Source organism: Lagopus leucura, unplaced genomic scaffold, assembly GCF_019238085.1.
Source record: "Lagopus leucura isolate 7727_CA_CO unplaced genomic scaffold, USGS_WTPT01 Super-Scaffold_741, whole genome shotgun sequence".
NCBI classification, from domain to species: domain Eukaryota; kingdom Metazoa; phylum Chordata; class Aves; order Galliformes; family Phasianidae; genus Lagopus; species Lagopus leucura.
Genome location: NW_024962256.1, coordinates 6952135 through 6978182, shown reverse-complemented (window position 1 = coordinate 6978182; position 26048 = coordinate 6952135). Strand labels below are relative to the sequence as shown.

Genomic DNA, 26048 nt, shown 5'->3' with positions numbered 1-26048 from the left:
AGTCCTTTACAATATGCCTAGTCTTCTGAAATCTAAGGCAGTACTATATTGCTGGTAGGAACAATTGTGTCCTAAACAGTATTGACAACAAGACAGTAATTACCTAGGAGAAGGCAGAGTTACAACCCACTGGTCGGCTCATGGAAAAATACCTTTGCCCTTATTATTTATAGCAGAGATTTTTTCTGAAGAATCTCAGGACTTTACTCTTTAGCTAAGCCTCACAAGTTCAACACCCCATGAGTTATATAAACACTGTTATACCTTTTGAACTATTTCTCCCAACGAAGGGATCACTCCAGGGAACACCATTGGAACACTCTCTTTTACAAAGCCAACACTGCTTCACTTGTACATCCCCAGCCTCAAACCTGACACCCACCGCACTGGCGCTCAAGAGTGAAAAAATCCAGGTGCAGGTTTTACTGCATCCAAACGCTCAACTAGAAGTGCTTCCAGGGAATAGAAGTTGCAACAAAAGCTGGGAGGGGTGGGGAGAAGACGCTAATTTTAAAGAGCAAAAGATGTGAAAATGAAGGAAAAAAATGGGCTACAGGCGGCAGAAAGCGCTCACCTCTTGGCGGTGATGCTGCAGGCGTCAGACGCTGGTGCGTGGCGCTGCCCGCAGCCGGGGGATGCTGCCGGGCCCAACGGCTGCCCCGCTCCGACCCCCGAGTACGGGCAGCGCCCGGGGACACCCCGCTCCCCCGAGCGGCGGCGGGGAGGAAGCGCCCTTAAGCGGCCGGGCTTCGTTCCGGGGCTCGCGGCTTTTGCGGGAGGCTGTCAGAGCGAGCCCATCGCCGCCGTGCAGCCGCGATCCCGGCTCGTTTTTCAGGTGCGCGGAGCGGTTGTGGCGTGCCGGCGGCTCCCGCGGTCCCGGAGCATCTCACGGGCAGAGCCGGGCGCCCGCAGCACCGAGCTCAGCCCCGGCTCCGTGCGGGGCGGGCAGGGGACAGACGGCTCTCAACAATGGGCATGTTTGCGGCAACATGGTATCACCTAATAACGCCGAATAAGGCAATGACTGTACGTTGAAGCGATACGATCCCGCTTGTCTCATCACACAGCGCGGAAAGCTATTTGCAGATTTGCTAAGCCCTTTTGAATGAATGCATCTGCAGCTGACCTTTAACAATAGACGCTGAAATAGCACAATCTGTGGGACCAGATTTGGGGGGGGGCAGCGGGAAGGGGGAAGGAAGAGATGGGCGAATATTGTAATCTCCGCAATCTCGCTCGCTTCCTTTCCCAAACCTCCTCGCAGCGGGGGGAAATCGATCTTTTCCTTGGAAGCAAGGCTCCGGTTCCGAGGAGCCTTTTCCAGCCCAGCTCCGCCACATGGACCCCACATCCGCCACCGGGACCGGCACCACCAGCCCCCACCTCTCGGACCCCGGGGTCGGAGGGCCGCCCGTGCCGGGGATGCTCCGGCTCCCTCCCGCCGCTCTCTCACCTTCCCTGGCTTTCAGCAAAACGGTGTTGGCAACGATGTTTTCCAGCTCCATTGACGAGCTCGGGCAGCGTAGGTAGCGGCGGCACAGCAGCAGGACGTCACGCTCCCTAGGTGCGGAGCCTCCGGGCGACCATCCGCTCCTGCCTCTATTGCGCTAGCCCCCCTCGCATGATCCCTTCCTCCCTCTCCTCCGCCCGCAGAAGCTTCAGCCGGGCGGAGGCGGCGCTCCCCGCGCTATCTGCTCCCTCGGCGCCTCGCCCCGCTACTCCATCCTCCGCCCCGCCGCCTCCCCGGCGGTTTGAGGGCTCGGGTTCTCCTGCCTCCCTCCCCCGGGGGTGTGGCACCGCCGAGCGGCCCCGCAGCCCCGCGCAGGCGCCATCCCCGCCGCCGGCTCCGCGGAGCCGGGAACGCCGGGACGGGCGGGCAGGGAGCCGGACCCGCGGCCCGGCCGGGGGCAGCTCCGGGGGAGCTCCGCGGGGCGGGGGGAGCTCCGCGGGGCGCAGCGCGGCGGGGAGCGGAGCTCCGCGGGCGGGCGGGGGCGAGGCGCGGAGGTCGGTCGGGTGCCGGGCGCCACCCAGCGGCGCGGAGCTCGGCCGGGCCGTGCCGCGTTCCCCCGCACGGGTGTTCGGCAGCGCTGTGTTTTGGGGTTTTTATCCCCGTGAGAGGTTGCTCGGGGCATCGGCCATTTGGAGAAAGTTGTTTTTAAACGCTAGGCTACGACATAAATCTTTTTCTGCCCGTACGAGACAGATGCTCGAGTCAGCATGATTCTGGTTTTCCTGGCAACAAGGTGGATCGATAGAACGTTCAGCAGGTCAGGCAAAGCAAGCGGAATAAAAACGACCCACCGCTCTCAGTAAGACTCTCCACCCATCAGTACTGCGTTGATTAAATCCATGCGGAGCAAGTGGAATAAATGTGCAGTTTCTTGTTGGGGGAACATAGACAGTACTTTTTTTTTTTTTTTTTTTTTCCCCCTCCTGCTTCTTTCTTTATCTTTTTTTTTTTTTCCACCGATCATGTTTCTTTCTACAGCCAGCCAGACGTGACCTGCAATGGCAGGACTTGCAAATTGCTACTGAATGTATTTTATCAACACAGAAACAAATAACAAATAAACAAGGTAATAACAATATAAACAGTCAATGCACTGAATAAATGATACCTTGGACATGAGTGCAGTAGAGCTACAATTCATGCCTTGTGTGAGTGTCAAAGGTGGGAAACTTGCTACAGTTGTAGCCAGGACTCTGCTGTGCACCACGTTCCCCATTCTCTCCACTTTGCTTCAGAAAACGTTCTATCTCCGGTAGCCACGCCGCGTTGTGGCTACTTCCTCTGTAATGCCAATTTCTATACAACAGCAGTTGTGTCTCTAAGTACCGGAAGATTTTTCTCTGATTAAATAATTCTTGAGGGAAAAATTGCTTCCTGGAAACCAGAGCCTGAGCATAGAGATGAGGTTCCTAAAGGGTGTCTGCCCTGCATGTTGTTTGACCACTTCTGTGCGAGCGCTGATGCTCGCTTGTAAGCAGAGCAAATTATGCTTGGGTTAGAAGTGCATTTCACATCACTGCAGCCTTCCACTAATGGTCATCAAAAGGGCAGCGCCAGCATTGGAGTCTGACTGGCACTGGAAGACTCAGCTGCATGTTTTATTTCATAAAACATTTTTAACGTTACAGGCAAGCCCTATCTCCAAAGAGAAAAAAGAATATACGCATCTTACACGTTGTTTCCTAAAATGTGTACCAGAAGCTTAACTTCTGCTGGTAGCAGTGCGATGTTGTTGTGCTTGCACATCCCAGGACCAGGTTATTCAATGGGAAGGGACTTACTGCACAGGGAGCACTGACTGGATCTGGTGCATGACCTTTATATAGGTGCCACGTGAAGAGAGGCACTTGCAGATCTTAATTTTGGGTGGCTAAGCACTTGAAAAGCAGCACATACACATCTGAGGGCTCCACTGTTCCTCTTTCATTTAGTATCTATAGCTACATGTCTCTGCTTTAGTGCTATGCACAGTCTTCTGCAGTGCTGCCCTATGAAACAGAAGTATGCCTTCAGAGTGCTGATGTGAATCATCATCCTAAATATTTTGTGAATGTTTGTTTAGTTCCTGAAGGGGTATGTAGTAGAATTATCAAAAGAGTCATAAAAGATCTACGTGGTGCTTGGGGATCCCACGAGCTACCTGGTATTCAGAACTGGCACAGCTCTTTGCGTTCCGGCACCCAAAGGCACAGTTACACAGTCCTCTCAGAAACAGGGACAGCAACAAAACAGAACGTTGCGCTGCTGCCTGAGTGGTTACTGACACTAAGCTGGATGACTTTGCTTTGAAGAAGATGAGAAGCAGTCACTGAACTTAAATGGAGCTGAGTGCAGGCAGTGGAAAGCTGAGCTCCGCTAATGGACGGCTGAAGTTCTACAGGAACGCGTTTGTCAGAGTTACACATCTATACAGAGAGCAGCAACTTTAAATTTGGGTCTATCAGTAAGAACAATGGAGTGGGTCTTCTTAATGATTCTTTTAGTGTTTAAGAAAATAAAACTTGTTTCCAATACATGTGAGACACCTTGGTGCCCTAGAACACAAAGGAGTTGTGTTCACTATCACAATGCCTACTTTGAATAACAAAGCAAGACAGCCAGTCCTCCCCCATCTCCATTTCCTATCTCTAAAGCCTGAACATAACACAAGGCTGTGCTTCAGCACAGGACTCTGAGGGATGGCCCTTTTCACACTCCCTGTGGATTGACAGATCAATTGTCACTGCACAGACCTACTTGACCTGAAGTCCATACATTGGTATTTTCAAAACTCACTGTAACATTTGGAATCTTACCTTATGACTTTCTTATAGCTGTATCTTCATTCTTGTGTCACCTTGAACACCTGGTTCACAAAAACAGTAACAAAAGATTAGAAAGAGGTACATTTACTTGTATCAATTTTCTCTTGCAACAACACAGACTTAATCCAGGCTATACTATGCCTGGTTTAATGAGCAATCAGTGTGAGTGAGGGGAAAATAAACTGCTCATTATCAGGAAACCTATGAGTTTGTTCTGTAAATCTTAATCTACTCAGTGCTGTAAACTTTGGTGCTCAAATATGAAAGAATAGACTCAAAGACAGTGCGGCAGGTAAGAAGCACAGGTCTTCTTTTCAGGGTTAAAGATCCTAATGCAGCATTTGTGAGGAGCAAAGGGTAAAAATGTAGTTTGAGTTGTATGCAGAAACAGCCAATTTTCAAAGAAAATGAAAAAAGAGAGGCTACAAAAAAAAAGCCCTGTTAAACTGGAAAATGTACAGTTCTTATTGTGGTTACTCAGCTTTTAAACAAAACACCTTTCATTTGAAGCCATTCAATAAAAGCTGAGGAAAACACTTTCTGAGAATTGAACACCAGGCTGAAGCGGGGCTGGCAGCCATCTTTCTTCTATGGGAGAAAAGAGGTTTGTAAATGAAATGCCAACGCCGTGTAAGACCCAAATGCATCGGCGTAATAAAGATAGGAAGGCAGCAAAGCAGAGTGTGATATTCTGAGCCACTCTAAGGGATGAGTCATCGGCAGGGTGGGCTCGTGCAGCTCCAGCCAGAAGCACAGCAGCAACACACAACACACCCAGTTCTCTCCTATCCCCAGAGAAAAAGCGCTCGGCCTCAGCGCTGGGCATATCAGGATAAGGTCCCGGCTGAATCAGCTGTCATAAAGGGGCTTGCCTGTGCTTATCAATTGCAAACATACCCTAACAGAGGCTATCACCCAACTCCATGTTACAATACATAATTAATGCAGTAAAGCTTGCTCACGATTACCTCTTAGCTAGATTGCATTTGAAATACAATTTTTCTCACCTCCCACCGAGATGCTGTGTGAGCAGGTGGGGACACACAGACCCAGGAGAGCATTTGCGGGCAGCTGTGACCTTTCACAGAGCCCTTTTGCATAAGGACAGAGGCTGCCATCTACCAACAGCCATGGGGTGATGCATCATTTTCTCAAAACCCAACTTTTTGCTTTAATTTACGTGAAAATATTTATGTCCCTGTAGTTTCGCTCCATTCCCAAATTTTGTTTTTTGTTTTGTTTTGTTTTGTTTCTTGCAATCAACTGTTTCTTCAAAGTAGAAGATAAATGACTGTGACAGCATTTAAGCATATGGAATAAAATAATCATCTAGAAGATGAGCAGATTTTATTTTTTAAACAAGCAGAAGTACACATCCCATAATCAGCACAGAATCTGACATTTCATGGTTGTCAGAAGCAGGAGAGATCTGTTAAGGGATTTCCTTGTCCCATTCACCAAGTGTAGAGAGAAGTTACTTTCCCACTGAAGCTTCTTTTGTTAAAAACAAACATTGAAAAAGCTCTTTAAAAACCAACCTCACAAAACCATGGTAACTACATATGAGCATTATCCAGTATTTTTTATCACAGATTTCAATTCATATATTTTCTTAACACCAAGGCAAATTTAATTATTCCCAGATAGGGAAAAAGGCATAAAGTAAGAAGAGGCAGGCAGGTGTCATAATAAGAAAAAAATAAATGTACATGTTTCGGTATCTATTCAAATGCCTTATCTACTGTTCTGCACCTTGCAATGATACAAATTTCTCTGCTAAAGCCTGCTGAAGTCTGTGGAAAGTCTTTCATCAACTTCAGATGTGTTAGAATTGTGTTTTAAAATTTGAATCTTTCAAAACTAACATGTCCATTCTCTGCTGATTTTGTGCTGTACCGGTATGAACCAGCACTCCATCACTGCAGGATGAAATGAGACTGGGGTCTGTGATTTCCCTGGTCTTTTTTTTTTTAATAACATAATCTCAATAACGCTGTGATTTTAGAAGTGCACAGTGACACAGCAAAGCAGAAAACCAACAACGTGCTGAGACAGAAGTGCGTGTGACACCACTTGGTAAATTTATTCTGAACTACAGATGGCAAGAAGAACCAGGTTTAGCAGCTGCTCCAGCCTGCATCAGAACTGGTGCTGAGGAAAAGGAATGATTCTTTTGTCACCCACACTTCGGCAAAAACAAAGCCCATCTTCAAATCCTTTTGCTGGGATGCCCAGTAAAAAGTAAAATGGAAAACAACCCCTTGTGCTAAGTGGCAGTAGTTTAAGATGTTGCCTAGAAGTCTTGGAAACTTAATTATCCTGTCTTCATAACAAAGCATGAGCAATATTTCCCCACCTGCATGCCAAGTGTTTAAACAAAGAGTTTTAAACAAATACAGCTTTCCGGGGAGGGGGAAAACACAATTTTAGAATATATCAACTTAGAAATTGTGAATAATCATCTGTTAGCGAGACAACCATCCTCAGGAAATCCTAGCAGTAGTCCCTTATTTTTACTGCTACAATGCAGCTCCTGCAGCTGAGGGAAAGGAACCGCTTTGGCCGGGAATTGCTAAGTCACAGCCCGGACCAATGATCGAGCACCTGGTGAAGGGACGCAGAGAGCACAGTGAAAGCAATTCACTTGTGTGACTAGAAGGTTGCACCCCTCCCTAACCTCATTTAAGTAAGGGCTGGCGGCCACAAAGGAACAATCTCTATCTAGAGATCTCTTCTTTTAGACTGTTTAGTGAATCCTGGTCTTTGGACAGGTAAGCAATTTTTGTTTGTTTGTTTATTTATTTATTTAAACTGGGTTGTGACCATTACCCTTTTTTTGGCTAATTTAGAATTGGTTGTCTGGCCATCACCTTTCCCTTTACCCAGCTGTATCCTTACCTTACTGTTTGCTGCCCAGCCTTGGAGAAGTCGCTGTCAGGAGAGCTCATCTCTTGATGTGAAGGGGGTACCATTTCAGTACATGTGAATGCTGACATGCTAGTCTGCATAGCTGTTTAAGGAGCTGGCCTAATAAATGCCTGATACTTCTTTGCTGCTCTTTGCCATCAGTTATTACACTGTAGATGTCCTTTTTCTAGCTCCATTGCTTGCTGCTCTGCTGATAGCCCTTGTGGTATCTCAGCAGTGGCTCTAAAATCTCCTTAAAATCTACAGCAGATGTAATTCTCAACAACTGCTTTTGCTCTCTTCATCTGCTGTTCTTCGTGGAGGCTCTGAAAGCTACAGGCTACAACACAGCTCACCCATAGTTTATTTGATATATTTTTCAGATAAATAGTATACTTCTTCCACTTCTATGTTGAGCAGCTCAGTCAGCTAACTCCCCTTGCACAGCCACTGATGTTCTCATCAAAGTCATCAGAGTCCTGTCCAAATAGTGCTTTCAGGCAGTCTTTGCTCAGCAAAACTGAGCTCCTATCTCAAACACATCTGGAAAACGCTAAGGAGAAGAAAGGGGCATCTGAGGTTTTTCAACTCAGAAACTGCTGTTTTAGTGACAAAATCAGCACATACCTATGCCCACATTCTCAAATGCACGTGCAGAGCTTTGCTAGAAGATCTTAAGCCTGAAGGGAACAGCTGCACATCAAAAGCAATAGTGAGGCATGTTTGAATTCAAGGAAATCAGTGGATGCAGGAAGCTGTTAGACTGTTGTGGTGGTTAACTCTGGAGTATCTGTATCCTTAAGTCTCCACATTTTCCTTTCCTTTCTCATTTCAGAATGGCTGAAGGAACAGTTCATCTTCCCTAGTATCATGCAGAACATTTCCATCTTCATCACCTCCTCTTAGATACTGCCATCTTCACCCAGTATCTCTGTGCACATATTAGTAGATATTTTTATTCTGGTTGCTCTCTTTGGCAGCTCTTGAGAAGATTATCAGAGCTACATTTCTGGCAGTTATTGCTTTTATCTATATTAATAAACTCAAGAGTGCCACAGAAAGGTGGCAAAACTGGTCTGTCCATAGTGTTAAATGTTCAGGAAGGTACCTGACATGCTTCTGGGCAATGCCAACTGTCCCAAACAGCTCCTGGGCGTGTTAGAGAGCCGATTCTGGTTAATAGTTAGTCAGGACAAGCAAGCTGTGTGTGACTTCCCTCTTCTGAAGGCTCTGAGAGCTGACTGTGACAGAGGCCACCAGACCACTTGAACTGGATCGGTTCCAGAAATAAGTTACTTTCATCAGAGCCACAGCGTCTGCACAGCTTCCAGGAGCTTTCTCATGCCACTTTGGTTGCTTTGGCCTTGTCACCCTGTGAACCACTGAGAAGCCATAAGCAGCTGGGGACATCTCCCCTTGGTAAAAGGCCATGGATATTTATAAATGGCGATACTAAAGCAGCAGGATGGCTGGAAGCTTTACCTGAGTCAGATGTGGTCCCTCCCACAACCTGCACACCTCTCTGTGCTGCTGCCATCTGCTAGGTATTGGTCAGCATTTGGGTTTTCTGACTAAAAGGCAGTAACGTGACCATGAACTCAGTACAGGAAGAGTCTATTGCATTTCAAAATGTCGTATCCGTGAGCTTTCCGAGATCCAGCAGCGCGAGGTACGTTTTCTTTCTCTTTGGTGCGCACCAGCGCATACCGCACCGCACCCCGCCAGTCGCTCCGCGGCAGGAACCACCTCCGTTCCTCCCGCCCCAGGACGCAGCACCAGCCGAGGGCGATCCTGGGGGCGGCTCGGAGCCTAGCACCGCCCTCGCCCCTCCTCCTGTCCCTCGCATCCCCTGCCCACCGCCCGGCCCCGCCTGCTGCGCCGCGCTCAAGATGGCGGCCGCGCTGAGGGGATTGCTGCGCCGTGCGGTGAGCGAGGGCGGGAAGGCGGGAACGAGCGCGCGGCTCCCCCTGGTCCTGACCCTCACGTCCCCGCAGGTGCCCGCCGCCGGGAGGACGCTGACGGCGCAGCCGCTGCTGTGCGCCCGCCGCCGGCTCACGCTGGGTAAGCGCGGGGCGGCTCCGCCGCGCTGTGCCCCGGGGTGGCAGCGCGGAGGCGGCGGCCCGCAATGCGTTATGTGTCCCCGCAGGCGCCTCGCGGCTCGCCGCGGCCGTTACGCAGCATGCCCCGTTCTTCAAAGGCACGGCCGTCGTCAATGGGGAGTTCAAGGAGCTGACCCTGGATGATTTCAAGGGGAAATACCTCGTGCTTTTCTTCTACCCTCTGGATTTGTGAGTGCGGCCGTAACCCTGTCAGGCGGGGGCTGCGCGGCACCGGGCGGGTTGTCCTGGCGGAGCAACGCGGGCGGCTCTGCTGGGCTCGGGAGGGTTTAACCCGCAGCCCCTGGGTTCCATGCCGAAATCGCTCTGTGCCAGCAGCGGTTGGAAGCCGCTCTGCCCTCTAACTCTTGCTTTGAGTGCAGCAAACAGGCTCAAAGTTTAAGCTCAACAAAAGATGCTGTTGCTTTGGTGCTTGGCAACAGAAACGCAAGCACCTTCTGTAAGACCGGTCTGGAAAGCTTGCTGAATGGTTACAGTTCACTTTCTCTTCCCACCCAGCACCTTTGTGTGCCCCACAGAAATTGTGGCTTTTAGTAACAAAGCGAATGAGTTCCACGATGTGAACTGCGAGGTGGTGGCGGTTTCTGTGGACTCCCACTTCAGCCACCTGGCCTGGATAAATACACCACGCAAGGTATGGATGGAGCAGCTCCTGGCAGCTTCCCTCCTTGGTTTGTTTTCTTTCCACAGGAGCTCCTGAGAAGAATAAGCAGTTCCGCAAACATTGATTATGATAAATAAGCCGTCTGTAGCGACGTGTTAAGTATTTTCTGCCTTTGACAGGACTTAGACTTAAGTTCTTTTAAGTCTTTCTGTTGTTGATCTCTTCCTCCGTAATTTGTTTAGTGGGGTTTGTTTTCTTAATTTTGCCCTCTTTAGTCCTGTAGGTTACATCATATATTTTATGTTTATCTTCAGAGACAGGCATTAAGTACCCATGTCGGTGTCCTAGGCTGCTTGTGACAGCTGATGGTTTGTGAGGGATGTCACAGAAAATGAAAGCAGTTATTCTGCTTCCATTCTGAAGCTGCTACTGTGAGGTACTAGTTAACAACAACCAGTGTAATGGAGCATTGTTAATATTGAAATCTTTTCAGCAAATGAGAATTGTTTCTGTAACATAAATTGAGGTATTTTGGTTTCTTCTGGGCAAGAACATGATGAAGATGATGTTTTTTTTTTTCCCGAGAGGATTCTCTTTCATTGTGCATATAAAATTGCATGCTTTTGATAACATAAAGGTTAGATGTAGGCAGTTAGAAGTGCCACAGAGCGGGTGTGGTGTAATCACTTCTTACATGTGTGGCCAGGGGGACAGCAGCCCACAAAAAGTGCTTATCACAGTTGAACTGGTCTGCCTCCAGGTACTTGGCTTTTCCTTGATAACATAAGAAGGAAGAAAGTTTGCTTAATTTAATGTGATTTGGCTGAACCAATCAAGAGTATTTAATCTTCTGCGTGTTTTGCTGAAGTTCTGAAATGTGATTACAAACTGCCTTCATTGCTTTATGGGGAAGTTGTTCAGCATGCACCACTCATGCCTTGTTTCATGCATGCGTAGCAAAACATTCTGCAGGGTAGAAGGAATTCCATAATGGTGCAGATGTGGAAACTGACACCCAGAGGAGTTAAAGCTTAGGTTCTTTTGACATCTCCCTGCATATTAGAACTCTGCTGCAGGCAAGAATTTGCAAGGTCAGGGTCTAAGTGACAGAGTACACAATGATCCACTGATGATGGCTGGAGTAGAAAAGCTAACAAATGCCAGTCCTATTTCAAGGATAACAGAGCTTATCTCTCTTGCTGTTCCAATGTGTTGTAAAAATCAAAGCAATCTTGGTTGACTTTCCAAATAGTATTTAAACTTAAGGGAGATTGCATGCACTGCATACAGAGAGCAACAGAATTCTGACATACCTGGTATGTTTGTGAGAAGCCTTGTGTTTCATCTGTATAATGTACAAGTTTCTCTCCCCTTCTCACCACGTTTAATCTTGTTCAATTTTGATCACTTAAATATGTAATAGGAATTCTTATATTCCAAGCTCCTACATGAGGTACAGAGGAAATATTCATGGAAATACAACTGTTGTCACTGGTACCTTTTGCCAGCAAAATAAGCAATTCTAAAGTTCTCAGTGCTAGACAAGTTTTCATGTTCCCAACACAGCAACTGTTTGAGTGCTTTTTGGAGCAAAACAAACGAAAACCCAAGAACCACTCCAGGTGAACTTCATGGGGTTTTGTTGTTAATGTACCTCTGAGAGCACTGAATCCAGCCTCAGGGTTAATCCTAAGCAGCACTAGGTTAACGAAATGGGATCTTGCTTTTTTTCTCCAGAGTGGCGGTTTGGGCAAAATGAATATTCCAGTTCTGTCAGACCTCACGAAACAAATCTCCCGTGATTATGGTGTTCTGCTAGAAGGACCTGGCATTGCACTAAGGTAATGAATGACTGCTGATGATTCAGTTTTCTCCAAGAGAAACTGTACAGGGATCACATGAATGCTGAAAGATGCAACTTCTGTGGCCTTGCTGCTGACCCTCATCCCAGGAAAAGGGCGCATGTCCGTTATAGCAAAGTTGAGAATTTTTCAGACTTCTCTGAGGATGCATGCAGAGAACAGCTAGCCACTCTGTTCTGAGGAAGGAAAAGGAGAGTTGGATAAAGAGCATTTTTCAATTTCTATGCTTTTCATAATTTTTTTTTCCTCTTTTTCTGAAAGGGGAAGAGAGAGTGCCTGAATTTGTGAGCGAAAAGTTCGTAGAGCTGTAGTCCTAGAGGCCACTACAGTCAAGCCTAGTTATCCTTGATGCTTTTTACTCCATGGAAATACTACAAGCAAATGATGGTCCTTAAAAGTAAACAGTTGCCTAGGAGTCTATTAGGGACATCCAGATTCTTCATTTCTTTTCATTAGAAGGTTTATGCTGGCTATAATCCCCAAAGTAATCCTGTATTCTTAGTGTTCAGGTGCAGGCTTTTCTGTGCCATGGAGGTGTGGAGGGAAGTGTTTCATTTGACTTCTTTCCAGTGAAAGAGTGGCAAAAGTCCACAGGAGGCTGCTTAATGTTCTGATTCAATGTTGAATCAGTATTGTTCATTGTTGTTCTAGGTTGCCCTAATCTGTGCTGTTATTTTTCACTTCAAAATAGAAGCTTCTTTGTTGACTTCAGACATTTGTTTCTGAATCTCACCCTACTAATTAATTTGTTCTCTAGTTTCCACAATGGCTTATAAATAACAGAAATTAACTGAGTAGTTTATTGCATAAGCAGCTCTTCATTCAGTACCTTTGGATTTTCATATAAAAAAGATACAGGAAGGATTCTAGCTATCAGCTTTGAAATGCAGAATGAATTAGAAGTTCTATCTTGTACATCTTGCTGTCTTAATAGTCTTGATGTGTACTGCATAATTTCACAACACCATACCAGTTTGTGGGCTCTTAGCTTTTGATCACTGCACTAACAATACATCAAATGCAGTATTGCTGCTCCTAAGCCTGAAGTGTGCATCTAACTACCACCCTGAAATTGTTCATCTGTTTCTTGCCTTTGATCTTTAAATACAACTTGCATTCCTGAGATTTTTCACTCACTTGCAGAGGTCTCTTCATCATTGATCCAAATGGGGTCATCAAGCATCTGAGCGTCAATGATCTCCCTGTCGGTCGCAGTGTGGAAGAGACCCTTCGCTTGGTGAAAGCATTCCAGTATGTGGAAACACATGGAGAGGTTTGCCCAGCAAACTGGACTCCAGATTCCCCTACAGTAAGTGTCTGCTAAATATCACTGTTCTAAATATAGACACTGGCATGTTCTTGTGTGTCCCAAGGGATAAGAACTGCTTTAATACGAAGTGCTTCAATGAATCTCTTCCTGTTTTTCTAAGCGTGAGGCTTTCACTGGACCAATTCAGTTTATTTGTATGATATTAAATGTGTGATTTCTGTGAAGAAAGTCACTGACTTTCTTTTAGAAAACGCTGTTTGTATTTCAAATGTTTGCACTTTCCAGCAGTTGTCTATGGATTTTTTTACTTGCTTCATGCCTTGCTTGATATCTAGCAGGAGCAGCGTGTTACATGTACTCCAAATTGGCAAGTAGGGGCTCATACTTCTTTCAGCCAAGTGCAGAAACAGAAATAACTTAATGTTTTTTATTAAAATATTTGTTTCTTGGATAAAATGTCAAGTCCATAACTTCTATATCGCAGTTACATCATACAATAACTACTTTTTTCTTCTTGACAGATCAAACCAAGTCCAAAGGCTTCTAAAGAATATTTTGACACACATTTTGACACATAAACACTGAAGTGCAGATGAAACTTAGTTGCTGTATGCTGAAGACATTAAGTGGCTGTGATTATGGAAGAAGAAAGGTTCTCATTTCCTCATGTTTTAAAACAATAATTAAATGCTGAAATACTTATTGCCTCTCTTGCCTTTTTTAAAAAAAAATAAGGTAAAAAATAAAGCTTTATTTTCCCCTTCAGCAAATTAAGTTCTATGCATGCCTGTAACCAGAATGTGACAAGTGGATGAAAAACAGTTATGTTCCAGTTTGTTCTTTTTAGTTTGTTTTCCCTCTTTGCTTAACTAGCTTTGGGAAAAAGAAAACTCCCACTTAGCTTTTCTCGCATGATGGATGCCCTTCTGTAATGAGCTGGAAACCGTGCAAGTGGACAATACAGAAAACAATTTTGACAGAGTTCTTTTGAAGTATTTTTTTTTTAGGGGATGAAAGGAATGTAACACGCACAAGAAAGTTTCTGTCCACAGTATAAGATCAGTGTATGTACAAATTAAATCTTGCCAAATACAAAATGTCAAAATACAGTGCAGCTACACAGGAGTGTTAACAGGTATTATGAGCTTGCATTCTGGCTAGGAGATAATTAAAAATTTGCACTGCACTACTGTGCTTACTGGAGCTTGGTAACAATCCTCCTTCATTTAAAGCCTTGTTTGTCTGCTTGAATCTGCCTCCAGAAAATGTAAAGGTTGATTGTAAATTGTACCATTTAAAAGAATATAGCATACCTGCATTCGTGGTACCATCAATAAATCCTAGTACTGACTTGCAGTAGCTGTCTTACTTTGCTTGCTTTCTGCTTCTCTCCCACATCATCATCTCTCTCTTCTGAGCAGCCTGCCATTGCATTTTGTGCCTTTGTCTGCAGCAGCCAGCTGTGCTGGCTTTGTGTGGGGGTGAGGAGGGATGCAGCCGGACCAGTGGTGACAAGTGCTGTGAGGCTCACTTGGAGGCTGGTGTGCTGCTGCCACTGGAGGAACTGAAACGATTCTGAACAGGTTTCTCAGCATCTCCCCTTGTGAGCGGTGGGCAGAAGATAAGGGAACCAGCTGGCAAAGGTGCCAGTTCCCAAATTAGCCCTCTAATAGAGTCAGTGTTGCAACGTAGCTGAAAGGAAGGAAAAACAGGGAAAGGCCGCGTTGTGGGTCGCAGTACTCGCAAATACCTTTGCAGCACCAGCATTTTGGTTCAGTTTGTTATAAACCCCCAAGTACCCCTGCCGTTTTTCAATAAAATTCATCTCCTGCACCTACCGTATGTGAAGCTGAGCCTCTGCGCTAACACAGAGCAACCTGACAGTGCTTTCGATGGCAGCTGTACGTGAGCTCGCATGGCTGGAGCGCCATTCTTCACCAGGCCGCGTGGTTCCCTTCCCTCGGCTCGCTCCCTTTAACTTCCTGCACACACGCGGGCGTTTCTGGCAGCCTCGCCGCTTTACCCCGCGCTCCCTTTGCTCAGTAGGACGGCGACCCGCCCGGAGCGGCAGCCGCTCCCGCCGCACCTCGGATCCCCGCAGCCCCGGCCGGGCCCGGGCGGAGCGTGCAGCGATCGGACCGTCCCCCGGCATCGCCTTCCGGTGCCGCGGCTCCATGGACGCCAACCTGCGGCTCTGGAGGGCTGAGGGCCCGGTGAGGCGGCGGGCAGCAGCAGGGCGAGCCGCGGGGCGTGGGACGGGACCGGGCGGGAGGAGGGAGAGGCCGCGGGGCTCCTCGGAACGGGCAGCGCGCCATTAACGGCGTCACCCACACGCGTGTCTCCTGCAGTCTTTTTGGCAGAGGCTTCTTCTGTGGGCGGATGTCTTAGACCCCCTGCACCTCCTGAAGTCCGCGGTGAGTGCTGTGGTGCCGTTCTGTCGGGTGTGCGCGGTGCTGCGCGCTGCAGAGCGCTCTGATGCTCCTTCACGTGTCCTTCAGAAGGGAATTCTGCTCGAGCGCGGCTCGTCTGCAGGCTCTCTGTAGCACAGAATGACTGCGAGACCAAGCGCCGGGTCCTGCGCTTTGGTGACATGCATTGCTGCAGGTTGGGGTTAGAGTGACTGGGAAGCTGCGCTGTGGAAAGGATCTGGAGGTGCTGGTTGATGCTCGGCTGAATGTGTGCCCAGGTGTGTGCCAGCGGCGTCCTGCCCAGAGCCAGCAGTAGTGCAGCCGGGAGCAGGAGGTGACCGTTCCTCTGTATTGGCACTGGTGGGGCTGCACCTCAGTGCTGCGCTCAGTTCTGGGCCCCTCACTACAACAAAGACATCAGGAACCCGCAGGATGCTTGGAGATGGGCAACAGAGCTGTGAGGATCTGGAACTCAGATCTTGTGGGGAGCGGATGAGAGAATTGGGATGGTATAATCTGGAGGAGTTCTCATTGCACTCTACGTTGCCCTACAAGAAGGCTGTGGCAATAAGATGAGAGATCATGGCTTCAAGTTGTGCCAGGGGAGGTTCAGGTTAGGTAGCAGGAACAGTGTCCTTCTGTAGTTCCATCTGTGTTAGATATGACAGGAAATTTAATTTAATACTTGTACACTAAATATATGAAAACCAAAGTAAACTTTGGTAGTACATTCAGGAATTTGGAGGGCTGAGATCACACCTCCTTGCATTAGGATACACAGTTACACACAGAGATACACCTGCTGAAGAAAACTCCAGTCATCTCATAAAGCCTCCTAGGAGACTTTCTGTTTAGACAGCTGTAGCAGAAATGCTAAGTCACAGCTTGAAGCAGTGATTGAGCACCTGGTGGAAGGCAGGGCCAGCCCAGGGGAGCTCACCTGCATGCAGTGCAGCTGAGTGACTGGAAGGGCTGGAGCCAGGATCCACTCCTTCCCAGCCCTCATTTAAGGGTTGGCAGTGGAGTTTGCCAGCATGCTTCATGATTGCTTTCATTACTCTTGTGAGGGATGGGTGTACTGGCTTGATGTCACAGGTTTGTGTTTATAGTATCACAGCTGATATGCTGTACTCTAGACTATTGAAATCTGAGGGTTTTTTTTGTTTATTTTCTTTTTTTTTTCCTCTAATACAGGATGAAATAAGAAGAGCCCGGTTATTATTAGAAAACAATGAAAAGACCCAAAGTGAGCCCCTACAGAATCATCAGGTATCTTGGAGCACAGCTGATAGAAAATAGAGATGTCTTTTTTTCATGATTGAAATACTTGATGTTAGTGTAAGATCAGACAGAATATTGAGATTCGGTAACAAGGGATAATACAAGAAAGCCTCTTTACAACAGAAATGTTTCTATAATGTGGAAGGAATTTCTTTGGATGACCGCTGTCAAATTTCAGTGTAATCATTCTGGAGAACATGCAAAACGTGCAAAATATTTACAGAGTGTATTTTGTGTTTTTTGGTGTTGTGTCATCATACAGAGCGCAGGTTGGTTTGGTTTCACCTCTCATGAAATGAGCAGTAGCAGTACCTGGGGGGGAAACCTCCTCATGGAGTTGCTGGAAGGAAGTGCTGAAGTTGCTTCATTAGAAGGGTCTTGCTTTTGTTTCAGTGGAGACTCTGCTGTATCCATATGGCACTTTGTACCCTGTGTGGCAGAGCCTGAAAGGAGAACCAAAATATTCAGTGGTTGTAGAAAAGCCCAAGTCTTAACAATAAGTCTTTAGGCTTTTAGCCATATTTAAGTGTTGTTATTTTCTGTTCTGAATACTGGCTTATTTAAAATTTACTTGCTATAGTATGTGTTTAGTATTAATAGCATATGAGATGTGACTAGATTATATTCAGCAAAGCATGTGGGGAGAAATGTTAGGGAAAAAATTAAAGGGATGTGAACACACAACACTGCATAAAAGTGACTTATCAGAAAAAAATGATGTAGTAAACTTAGAAACAAGATTTCAGTCATGCTTTTTGAAAGCTTCATTACTAACCTGATTCTCAAATTATTTAGACAAAACAAGCCTTCCTGCTGAGCCTGGTAAGTTTCCAAATGACTTAGAAATCAATTTTCTTTTCTTTCTTATTTAAGTATGGAACAGGTGGTCTAATTTTTTTTTTTTCTTCTTCTAAGGCCAGTGTACATCCTGATACAGGCAGGATAATTCCTGTTTTCTTCAGACCTCCAGGTGAGCTGCCTTCAGAGAAGCACGTAACTGAAGCATCAGTGGGGATGGCAGATAGTAAATATTCCATGCAATACCACACAGTGGTGCTTTTCTCTGTATGGGAACCAAGTGGACTATTATGCCTGTTAGTTGCACTCTTAATTTTTGAAGACTTATTTATTCCTACAGTCTGCTTGAAAATAAACATTCTTCTATGAGCACTCAGGGCTGTGGCAGCCTTTGTTGCCAGTGTCTCTTTGAGTAGTCATGCAGTTTGTTGGTCATACAGTTTCCAAGTGGCTGTTGTGATTGGGGTTCATGGGGACTCCTTTTGGCTATAAGCCAAGACCAGATGCTTTGGTTTCTTGAATGAGGAATGAGAGACAAAGGTTATCATTGTTTTTTACATTTATTTGATGAACAAGTGTTTTATTGACAGCTGAAACTAAAGGAGGGGGAGCTAGGAAATTTTCTGTTTAAAAATAAATAAATTCAATCTGGACTCGCAGTAGTTACTGTTACTAAAATAAAGGTTTCTTTCTTTTTAGCTTTCCTGCCTGTAACTCTTCCATTGGTAAGTAACAATGAGAAGTACCAGTGCACCACTTGGCTTAACGTTTTCCAGAGCTAAATTCTTGAGAAAGGGAATGGGAAGTTTTAGGCATCCCAGCTGTGTTTTCTTTGAGGATGCTTCACACTGATAGCTTGGTGAGACCTCAAGGAAGGTCTGATGTTCTTATTCTCTGTCTGATTTGGAGAAGGAGTTGGGAAGTAACTACTAAAATGTTAACAGGAGGTCCGTTACATCTAGTATTTACATAAATAAAACCTGTCAGTCCCTGACTCCTTTATTTCTTTAATTACATCTGTAGTATCTAACTTATTCTATTTAAACTTCACAGGCACAAATACAACTTTTGCTTTGAGTAAGAAAGCATCTTGCTCAATTGTTTTAATCACTCTGTGTGTCTATGTTTTATGTTGGGTAGACAAAGTGAGTATATCACATCTGTTTCAAGAAAGCGTGTTAGCCTAAAGTCAAGGTAAATGGCTTCTGGCACTCACTGGAGCCTTTGGCACTGCCACAACCAGTCACACAGCAGCACACTTCATGCTGTAGGCAGCCACTGCTCACCAACAACTCCTAGATTCATCAGACTAATTTTCCTGTGGGGTTTTTCTCGTAGGTCATGTCTTCGTCGCTTCAGCTGCAGGCAAAACAGATTTTTCTTTGTCAGGTAACTGTCTCTTTCTACATTTACAAGTCATCTTGTCTCTGTTCCAAATTCATTTTTGCTTATAATCTCCTTTCTGCAGTTCGCGTTTCATGCATACACCACAGGATTTACCCTGTTAAATGGAAATCGTACCACTAAGGATGAAGTACGTATTTATTTTTATTTTGGGGATCATTTTCATTACACAGGACCATTTTGAAAGTGATTTACAAGTGTACTCATGTAGTCATGTTTCTTCTGTCCTTAGGAGAACTCGCTTCACCAAAAGCAAATCTTGCTTGGTGTGGGGGCCGTTTCCTATGCAGCACTTCTGGGTGTATGTATTTGTTTATGATTGCTTTCTGGATAATATCTCCTGAGAAGGCCCTGAGATAACCACACTGCCACAATCCTTCAGAATAGCCCTGTAAAGTTCTACTCTGATGTCTTCCTCAAGAACAACTGAGAACAAGAATTTTCATCCATCAGCCTATGCCTTACTCAGCTTCCTCTGTTGCTTCCTGTGATGTCCTTCTTAATTTTCCTTTTAACACTACTAGAGAATGGGTGGTGAGAGGAAGTGACCAGAGTTTACAAACACAGAGTACCTCTATGTGTTGCTGTAGTTGCTGTCTCATATTGTGCTGTCAAAGATAAGTGTCTCACTCTAAACCACTCTAAATTGGTCCAAGTCTCTGTGTTCATACTACTGTCATATGTAACAATGTTTAGTAGTTTTTATTATATTGTTTTATAGATTTTCTCATAGAAATGTGTGATCATAAAAACCTTTAGTAACTAGAAAGCATATCTATTTTGTTGAAATATTAAATCACATAATTTGCTTGGTTTTATAGATGGTATCTAAGTACCAAGTTGCAGAATTATTTTCCTAGGCTGTTGCACATACTGAAAAACTGTACATTCTTTCTAATAGAAAGTGCTTGTTTCCTCCCAATGCATTAGGCTTTTCCTTTTTACTTTATGGACCGGTACACGTTGAAGAGCCCAGTAACAAATCTAGTTGTCAAAAGGCTTCTACCTGCTCCTCTTTTAGGTGAGTAAAAAGGAATTATTCATTATGTAGCAGATCTGAGGGCTGTTTGCTGCCTTGGTCTGACAGTAGCATTTTCTTGCCCTTGCATGGATACTGTCTATTACCCCCTTCTTCGACTGCCTTTGCTGGGTACTGTCCTTCTGTTCATTCCCTTTCTGGGAATTAACACTCACTGATCAGGGCAGCAACATTTATTTGATGCATACTGATTGTCACTTCTAGAAGTGCAGAGCAACTTCCTGATTTTTGTATGCGTGACATACAACTATTTCTGTGAAGCAACTGCATCTCTGTATTGATTTTAATTTGCCTGGATGAACTTGGATATTATTCCTGAATCTACCAGGACTGCCAGGAGGGATCAGTGCAGTAGCACTGGAGCTGGTGGCACATAGGTGCCTTGTTGTGGCACATAGGTGACACCAGAGTGCAGCACAGCTCTAGCTGTGCTCTGGCATAGTTTCCTACTCATGTTGTGGCTGCTGCTGGCTGTGTAACTGCTGACAGTGTATGAAGAGAGAGTGGTTACATTAACCTTGTGAGGGAATGAGACCCATTTTAAAATGTGCTTCCATTTTCTTAAATGGAGAGAGAAACCTGAGGGTTATTGATTATTATTATCCAGCATTTGAAAAATGCCATGCTTTACACTGATGTCTTCATTAGTTTTTGGCAGGGCTGCTCAATAAAGAGAGAAATCTTCTATTTCAAACAAGGTCAGTTTGGCAGACTGTCCTGTTATGCTTAGATCTTAGTCTAGAAGGGAAAACCACATAGATTAACTCCTTTAATACAGCCTTTAAAAGTGCCAGTGGTTTTGGTTTGTGTTTTCAGTGGCTGATTGTGGGTGGATGATCGATTGATTGATCATCTACAAGCATCTTGTGGAGTTAGATCTGGAGGAGACCAAAACGTTCTCATCTAGGATCCATCTGGGGCTCTGTCAGACGTGACTGAGACACACAATGACATGATGGAACATCTTTGTCCGTAATAACAATGCATCTTTTGGGAATGATGCCTTAACATTTTGCTCGAGCTTCTGAAACAAGAATTAAGATCTCAGTTAGATTTTATGGGGAAATCTCTTCCTCAGCAGCCAGGTAATTCATTTGTCAACTGTTGAACTGGAAATATGAAATGTACACAATATAGTTATTGAGATACCCTCACTGGATCTTCTAAAGCAAAATCCTTTTTAACTCTGCAGGCTTCATGAGTGCTTTTACTGTGGTAGCAGTGAGAAGCGCAGAATTTGAGAATGGAATTGAAGTGATGGACAGAAATGGCAAGGTTGTAGGAGTGTCAAAGAAGGCTGGTGAGAAGGTAGGCAAGGTGTGGGAGGCCTCTCTTGACTTGCCTTTCATTTCCTCCTTACATCTAAACATTGTGGTGAGAGAGAGTTTGCTGTACTAAACTGAGGAATCCCACATCAGGTACTGAATCTTGGGCTGGGCTTGGGCTAGGAACCAGGCTGGCATCTGTCTTGTGTCCCCAAGGGTAGGCAGCTTCCCCAAGCCAATGTGCCAAGCACCAGAGTTAAACCACAGAACACCAGCACAGGCTTTCCTGCTTTCCAGCTCACCTCGGAAGGAGGCAAGACTGCTCAAGTTTCTTCTGACAGCACACCTCAGAGAAAAGCTCTTATAGTAAATAGTACATGTGTCATCCAGAGCAGGAATACTGTTTAAAGGCTCTGCCTCTCAAAGGGTAACTTCTTGATCTGCAATGTGATGATGCATTTTATGCTCAAGCTTCAGTTGCTGACCATTCTGGTTCTGTATTTTCTGCTTTCTTTGATTGTCTAAAGAAATTAAACAAAGATTCATATTTATGTGCTGTCAGTGACCTTCCTTTTCTATGCATTAGAGGAGGAAAAAGCTAAGTGAGCATAAGGATCTGTGAAGAGCTACAGAGAGAATATTTCATGCAAGGTAGTTAGCATGTCCAGAGAGTATGACCAGTCAGAAAGAGTTCAGCATTACTTTAAAAACAAACAAACAAAAAAGTAGATCTGAATTGGAGAACTCAATATGGCTTTGTTAAGGAGTTTCTTAGTCACATATGGAGCACTTTCCATATGTAGGAGTTTTAGTTTCCATTCAATCAATTCTCCAACAAATGATCTTTATCCTTCACTTCCTTATTGTTTGAAATCGCAGAGTACAAGGCAAAATTACTCACAGAAACATGTGGTATTTGAGGCCATAGAGATCACTGTTTTAATGCCTTTTTTATTGTTGTTGTTGCCCTTCCTGGAGGCCGTTAAAGAAACAGCATTATCAAGAGGAATCTTGTTTGGGACAACATTCTTCCTGCCAGCTGCACTTATGCACTTTGTGGAAAGGTAAGGGGTATTTCAAAAGAGTTGGATGTGCTTGGTCAATGTGTGTTCTGATGTTTAGTCTGGCTGTTACTGCTTGCCTACTTTTTCTTTTGGTTCCAGGATACTAATTGCCTTGGAGGACTAGGTGGGAGGCTTCTGTTCAGATAGTGATTAATTTAGGTAAATCAGTGAGCCTTATATCAGCATCTGTGTTTTGATGGCTTGCAGGAAGTTGTCTCTATGAGCATTTCCTTTGTTCTCCCATTTGTCTGTGCTCTCCCAGCACTGAGGTTCCATAACTGTGGTTGGAGTTGCAGTGCCTGGTATCAAGGTTGTTCATTGCACTTAGCTTAGATTTGACATTTCTGAAGAGATAATATTTGAATTTTTGTTGAAACTAGATGCCCACTTGACAAATAGCCATCCATACACTGTAAAACATTTTCTTTGTTTTGCAACATGTAGAAACTTTATTTCATAAGAATAACTCATTGTATGCCTATATCAGAACTTTTAATCTGCCCTGAACTTTTGATGGGAGTTGTCTGTGCTATGTAAAAGTACTGATGGTTTTGCACTGCCTAAATAAATTCTTTGTCCCCTGTGTTAAGTTAAGGACTTCTGTTATCAGAAGACACTAAAAATAAAATAAGAAATTGGTAAATTAAAAAAACAATTGAGTAATGTTGCACAAGGCAAGGTAGGATTGCCAAAAGGAAATAAGTCTGAAAGGAATGAGGATATTCCAAGAAACATCTTCATCAAAGGACTGAAACACTTTAAGACGTGGATGCACCTTCACTTGCTTTGTCATTTTGATCTTGCTGCTTATTTCCTCCATCTTACGTTGTTACTTAAGGCCTGCAAAATGCTGCAGTTGAATATGAAGCAAAGAACAGGAAGTTAGGATTAAAACCATAGGAGATAAGGATTACATGTTTAGGATTCATAAGCCTAGGCTATTGCTTTTCTAGTTTAGCTACTAAAACAGCACCTTGGTCTCGTTGTCAGGTTATTTTTCAAGGCCAAAGAGATATTTATCTTTTCAATGTCTTTGGCAGAGCGAACACTACAAGAACTCCACGTGCTTTGGCTTCACTGAGGATGCTTCTGATTATGGCAGTGCTGGCAGGGATGTTACCAATTTCATTTGGCATCTTCCCGCAGTGTGGTGAGGTAAGTCCTTTGAAATAAACTGGTTTAGGATTATTGTTATATTAAACAGTCATTTTGCGTTTCCAGTCAGTGATTTTTAAGGCCACATAACAAAAATCAGTAGTGTTTAAATGGCTAGTGCATCTAAAAGGGGGCAGCAAAGAATCTGCCCATATACTACACAGAGGCTTACAGGACTTGCTGTGCCAGGATTGCTTGTATGTCACTTACATTTCATCTGAAAAGTGTAGATGTATCGCTTGCACAACAGTCTGAAGCAAGCAACGTCAGGAGAGCTGCCTTGCAGATTACACTCAAGGGCCTCCTGGTGCTTTTCAATCCTGCTGGAGATAGCAAGGGTTGAGATGATAATCTTCGTTTTCAGTAGAAAATGAAGTTTTCAGTCAGAGAGGTAAACCAACTCAGGTAGAATCTCTTCAGCCTGCCTTACTGAACCGTGAGGTGTGTAACCTGTTCCTGGGGGAATCTGCTGACAGGTTTTAAAGGGAGGAACTGGGCACTGGAACCTTGGGGGTTGGAAAAGGACAAGTAAGAGAAGAGCTTGGGTTTTCTTTCTGAGTTTCCTCTCCTTTAAAGCAGTGTGAATATTCTCAGAAAATCACAGCTGGGGCTCTTGTAATTGCCAGTGTTTGTTCTTACTGGCCTAAAAATACTGGCATCTTATTATTTTCAGGGATTTCTCAATTTGTTGCAGCAACAAGGGTAAACCAGATGAAAGTGAGGGGATTTAGAAGAAATTCTGTGCTGAAAATATGGCTAGTTGTTTCTTCTTGAGTTTCCTAATTGCTCAGTCCCTGATAGAAGATCCCCTTAGTGAGTCACCCAAATACAATCAGCAAAGATGATATCGCTAGAGCTGTGTTTAGATCTTGGGAATACCTCTAGCTTTAAATAAAACACATTTCCTCTTTTGTGTTTGTATATTTAGAAATGTCAGAGAAGAGAAAGAAACAGAAAACCACATAACAAAGAGACCCATGAAAACCAAAACAAACACAAATTACATCTTACTCTTGCTTCTGAATACAGTGCTTTGGCTTGTGCAAAGTTCAGTACAGTAGTGAAGACTTACCAGGCTATGATGGTGTTCATTCTGTTTTTTTTTATGTTTCAGATAAAACGAGAAGAACTTGAAGCAGAAATTCTGTCATCTACAGAAGAAACAGTATTATTCTACAATAGAGGAATTTAGAGATTGGCTTTTGTATCTAAATGTGGGTTTTGATTAAAGTGAATTCTGAATCTCTCAACAAATTCAGTCAACATCAGTGACTGAATGAATCATGAATTTATGGTGGCACACAAACCAGAATTGGTGTACAGACAGGCAGGCACTGCAAAATGGTTTTGCAAGCCAAGTCCCCCAGAGAAGTATGTGCACATAACTTAATGCTGTAAACATGATCTGTACCAGAAAACGCTGTTCTAACATCTCAAACTGTTTTGTATGCTTTCTCACACAGTTGATTTCTTGATTAAAGGACTGATCAGTTGATACAAGACTTTATTATTTGACTGTGTTGCTATAGCTTTTGACACATTGCTTTCCAGGAACACAATTGTAAAGGCAGTACTATCAGGAGTCCTTTGGAGAAAATCAAGCTGGTTCTCTGCAGAAAGCTTTTTACAATTTCATTGTAAGACATGAATAAGTTAAACCTTGAAGTGACATTAGGCAAAGCACCCTGACAGCAATGTTACTGTAGTTGAATGGAGTTGCTGAAGAACTGTTCAAAAATTGAATGTCAAAACAGGTTCCAGAGTGACTCCTAATTTTCTCAACATCATTGAAGGAGTTGTGAGGCCTGAGCCCTCTGAGCTTTAAAATCTGTGGGTTTTTTTTTTCCACGGAAGCCCAAGGGAAGTCCTGTGACTTCACAGCAAACAATGAGGAATCTCCATTTCTGCAGGTTGGCTGCTGATCCAAACTAAAAAGCTGTCTTTTAAGATGTAGCATAAGGATTATCAGCCTGGTGATCTGTGCAGCAATAGCAGATGTTAGCAAAGAGAGCTGACAATGCTGGATATAAAAACAGGTGGAATACATGTCCAAAAGCACGTGTGAAAGATGATGAGTTTGGCAGAGGGGTAATCTGCCTTCACTGCTGGGCTGTAGGCTGTCCCATTGACCCTTGGAGAATTCAAGGCTAGCAGCAGATAAACTCATGGAAGCTTCAGCTCAGTGCTCCGTGGTTATCCATAAAGGAAACAGTCTCAGAAATTAAAGTGGGCAATGAGTTATCAGGGAAAAGCTCCAGAAAGTCAAACTTTAGTTAGAAGCTAAACCTAAAACCCTGCTATTAAAATTTCAGAACTCCACTAACTGAAATAACTGGAACTCGTGTTTAAAATAAGCACTTAAATGAAAACAAAATCCATTGAGGATTATTAAATTAATGGAAATTAGACTAAAACAAGACAAAGTTCAGAAACTCAGTACTACTGGAGAGCAGAAGGGGTAACAGGGGTTTGCCTGCTCTTGCTTTCCTGTTGTGTCTGCTTCTGGTGGCCACGGGGCTGAGACATTTGTCTGAAAACAGCTTTGGTCTGACACAGCACA

At 44.5% G+C, this 26048-nt stretch overlaps 3 protein-coding genes across 3 annotated transcripts in view; 2 read left to right on the top strand and 1 right to left on the bottom strand.

Moving 5' to 3' along the window:
- The window catches only part of GRK5 (G protein-coupled receptor kinase 5), a 161406-nt gene extending 159697 nt beyond the window's left edge, over positions 1–1709 (bottom strand). The window contains exon 1 of the mRNA XM_042863942.1: positions 1454–1709. Within this exon, the coding sequence (XP_042719876.1) occupies positions 1454–1505 (52 nt within the window). The 5' untranslated portion in view covers positions 1506–1709. The remainder of the gene's footprint in view (positions 1–1453) is intronic.
- Positions 1710–8813: 7104 nt separating this feature from the next.
- Positions 8814–13776, top strand: PRDX3 (peroxiredoxin 3). The gene is made up of 6 exons (XM_042863559.1): positions 8814–9282; positions 9368–9509; positions 9837–9972; positions 11680–11783; positions 12948–13113; positions 13596–13776. The coding sequence occupies exons 1-6, from the start codon at positions 8814–8816 to the stop codon at positions 13650–13652; spliced, it is 1074 nt and encodes a 357-aa protein (XP_042719493.1). The 3' UTR covers positions 13653–13776.
- A 1434-nt stretch (positions 13777–15210) lies between these two features.
- On the top strand, positions 15211–24983 carry SFXN4 (sideroflexin 4). The gene is made up of 14 exons (XM_042863605.1): positions 15211–15287; positions 15423–15488; positions 16677–16751; positions 17559–17585; positions 17679–17733; positions 18261–18286; positions 18900–18950; positions 19030–19095; positions 19198–19266; positions 19896–19986; positions 21197–21312; positions 22248–22333; positions 23374–23488; positions 24603–24983. The coding sequence occupies exons 1-14, from the start codon at positions 15249–15251 to the stop codon at positions 24678–24680; spliced, it is 960 nt and encodes a 319-aa protein (XP_042719539.1). The 5' UTR covers positions 15211–15248; the 3' UTR covers positions 24681–24983.
- The last annotated feature ends 1065 nt before the right edge of the window (positions 24984–26048 follow it).

What these genes read in the sequence shown, in the direction of transcription:
- PRDX3 (XM_042863559.1), top strand. Translation starts at nt 8,814, where the DNA reads ATGAACTCAGTACAGGAAGAGTCTATTGCATTTCAAAATGTCGTATCC. An exon ending in CCGCCGCCGGCTCACGCTGG is followed by an intron (nt 9,283 to 9,367) that starts GTAAGCGCGGGG and finishes GTGTCCCCGCAG; the next exon opens with GCGCCTCGCGGCTCGCCGCG. An exon ending in GGACTCCAGATTCCCCTACA is followed by an intron (nt 13,114 to 13,595) that starts GTAAGTGTCTGC and finishes TCTTCTTGACAG; the next exon opens with ATCAAACCAAGTCCAAAGGC.
- SFXN4 (XM_042863605.1), top strand. Translation starts at nt 15,249, where the DNA reads ATGGACGCCAACCTGCGGCTCTGGAGGGCTGAGGGCCCG. An exon ending in AACAGATTTTTCTTTGTCAG is followed by an intron (nt 18,951 to 19,029) that starts GTAACTGTCTCT and finishes TCCTTTCTGCAG; the next exon opens with TTCGCGTTTCATGCATACAC. An exon ending in TCTTCCCGCAGTGTGGTGAG is followed by an intron (nt 23,489 to 24,602) that starts GTAAGTCCTTTG and finishes TTTATGTTTCAG; the next exon opens with ATAAAACGAGAAGAACTTGA.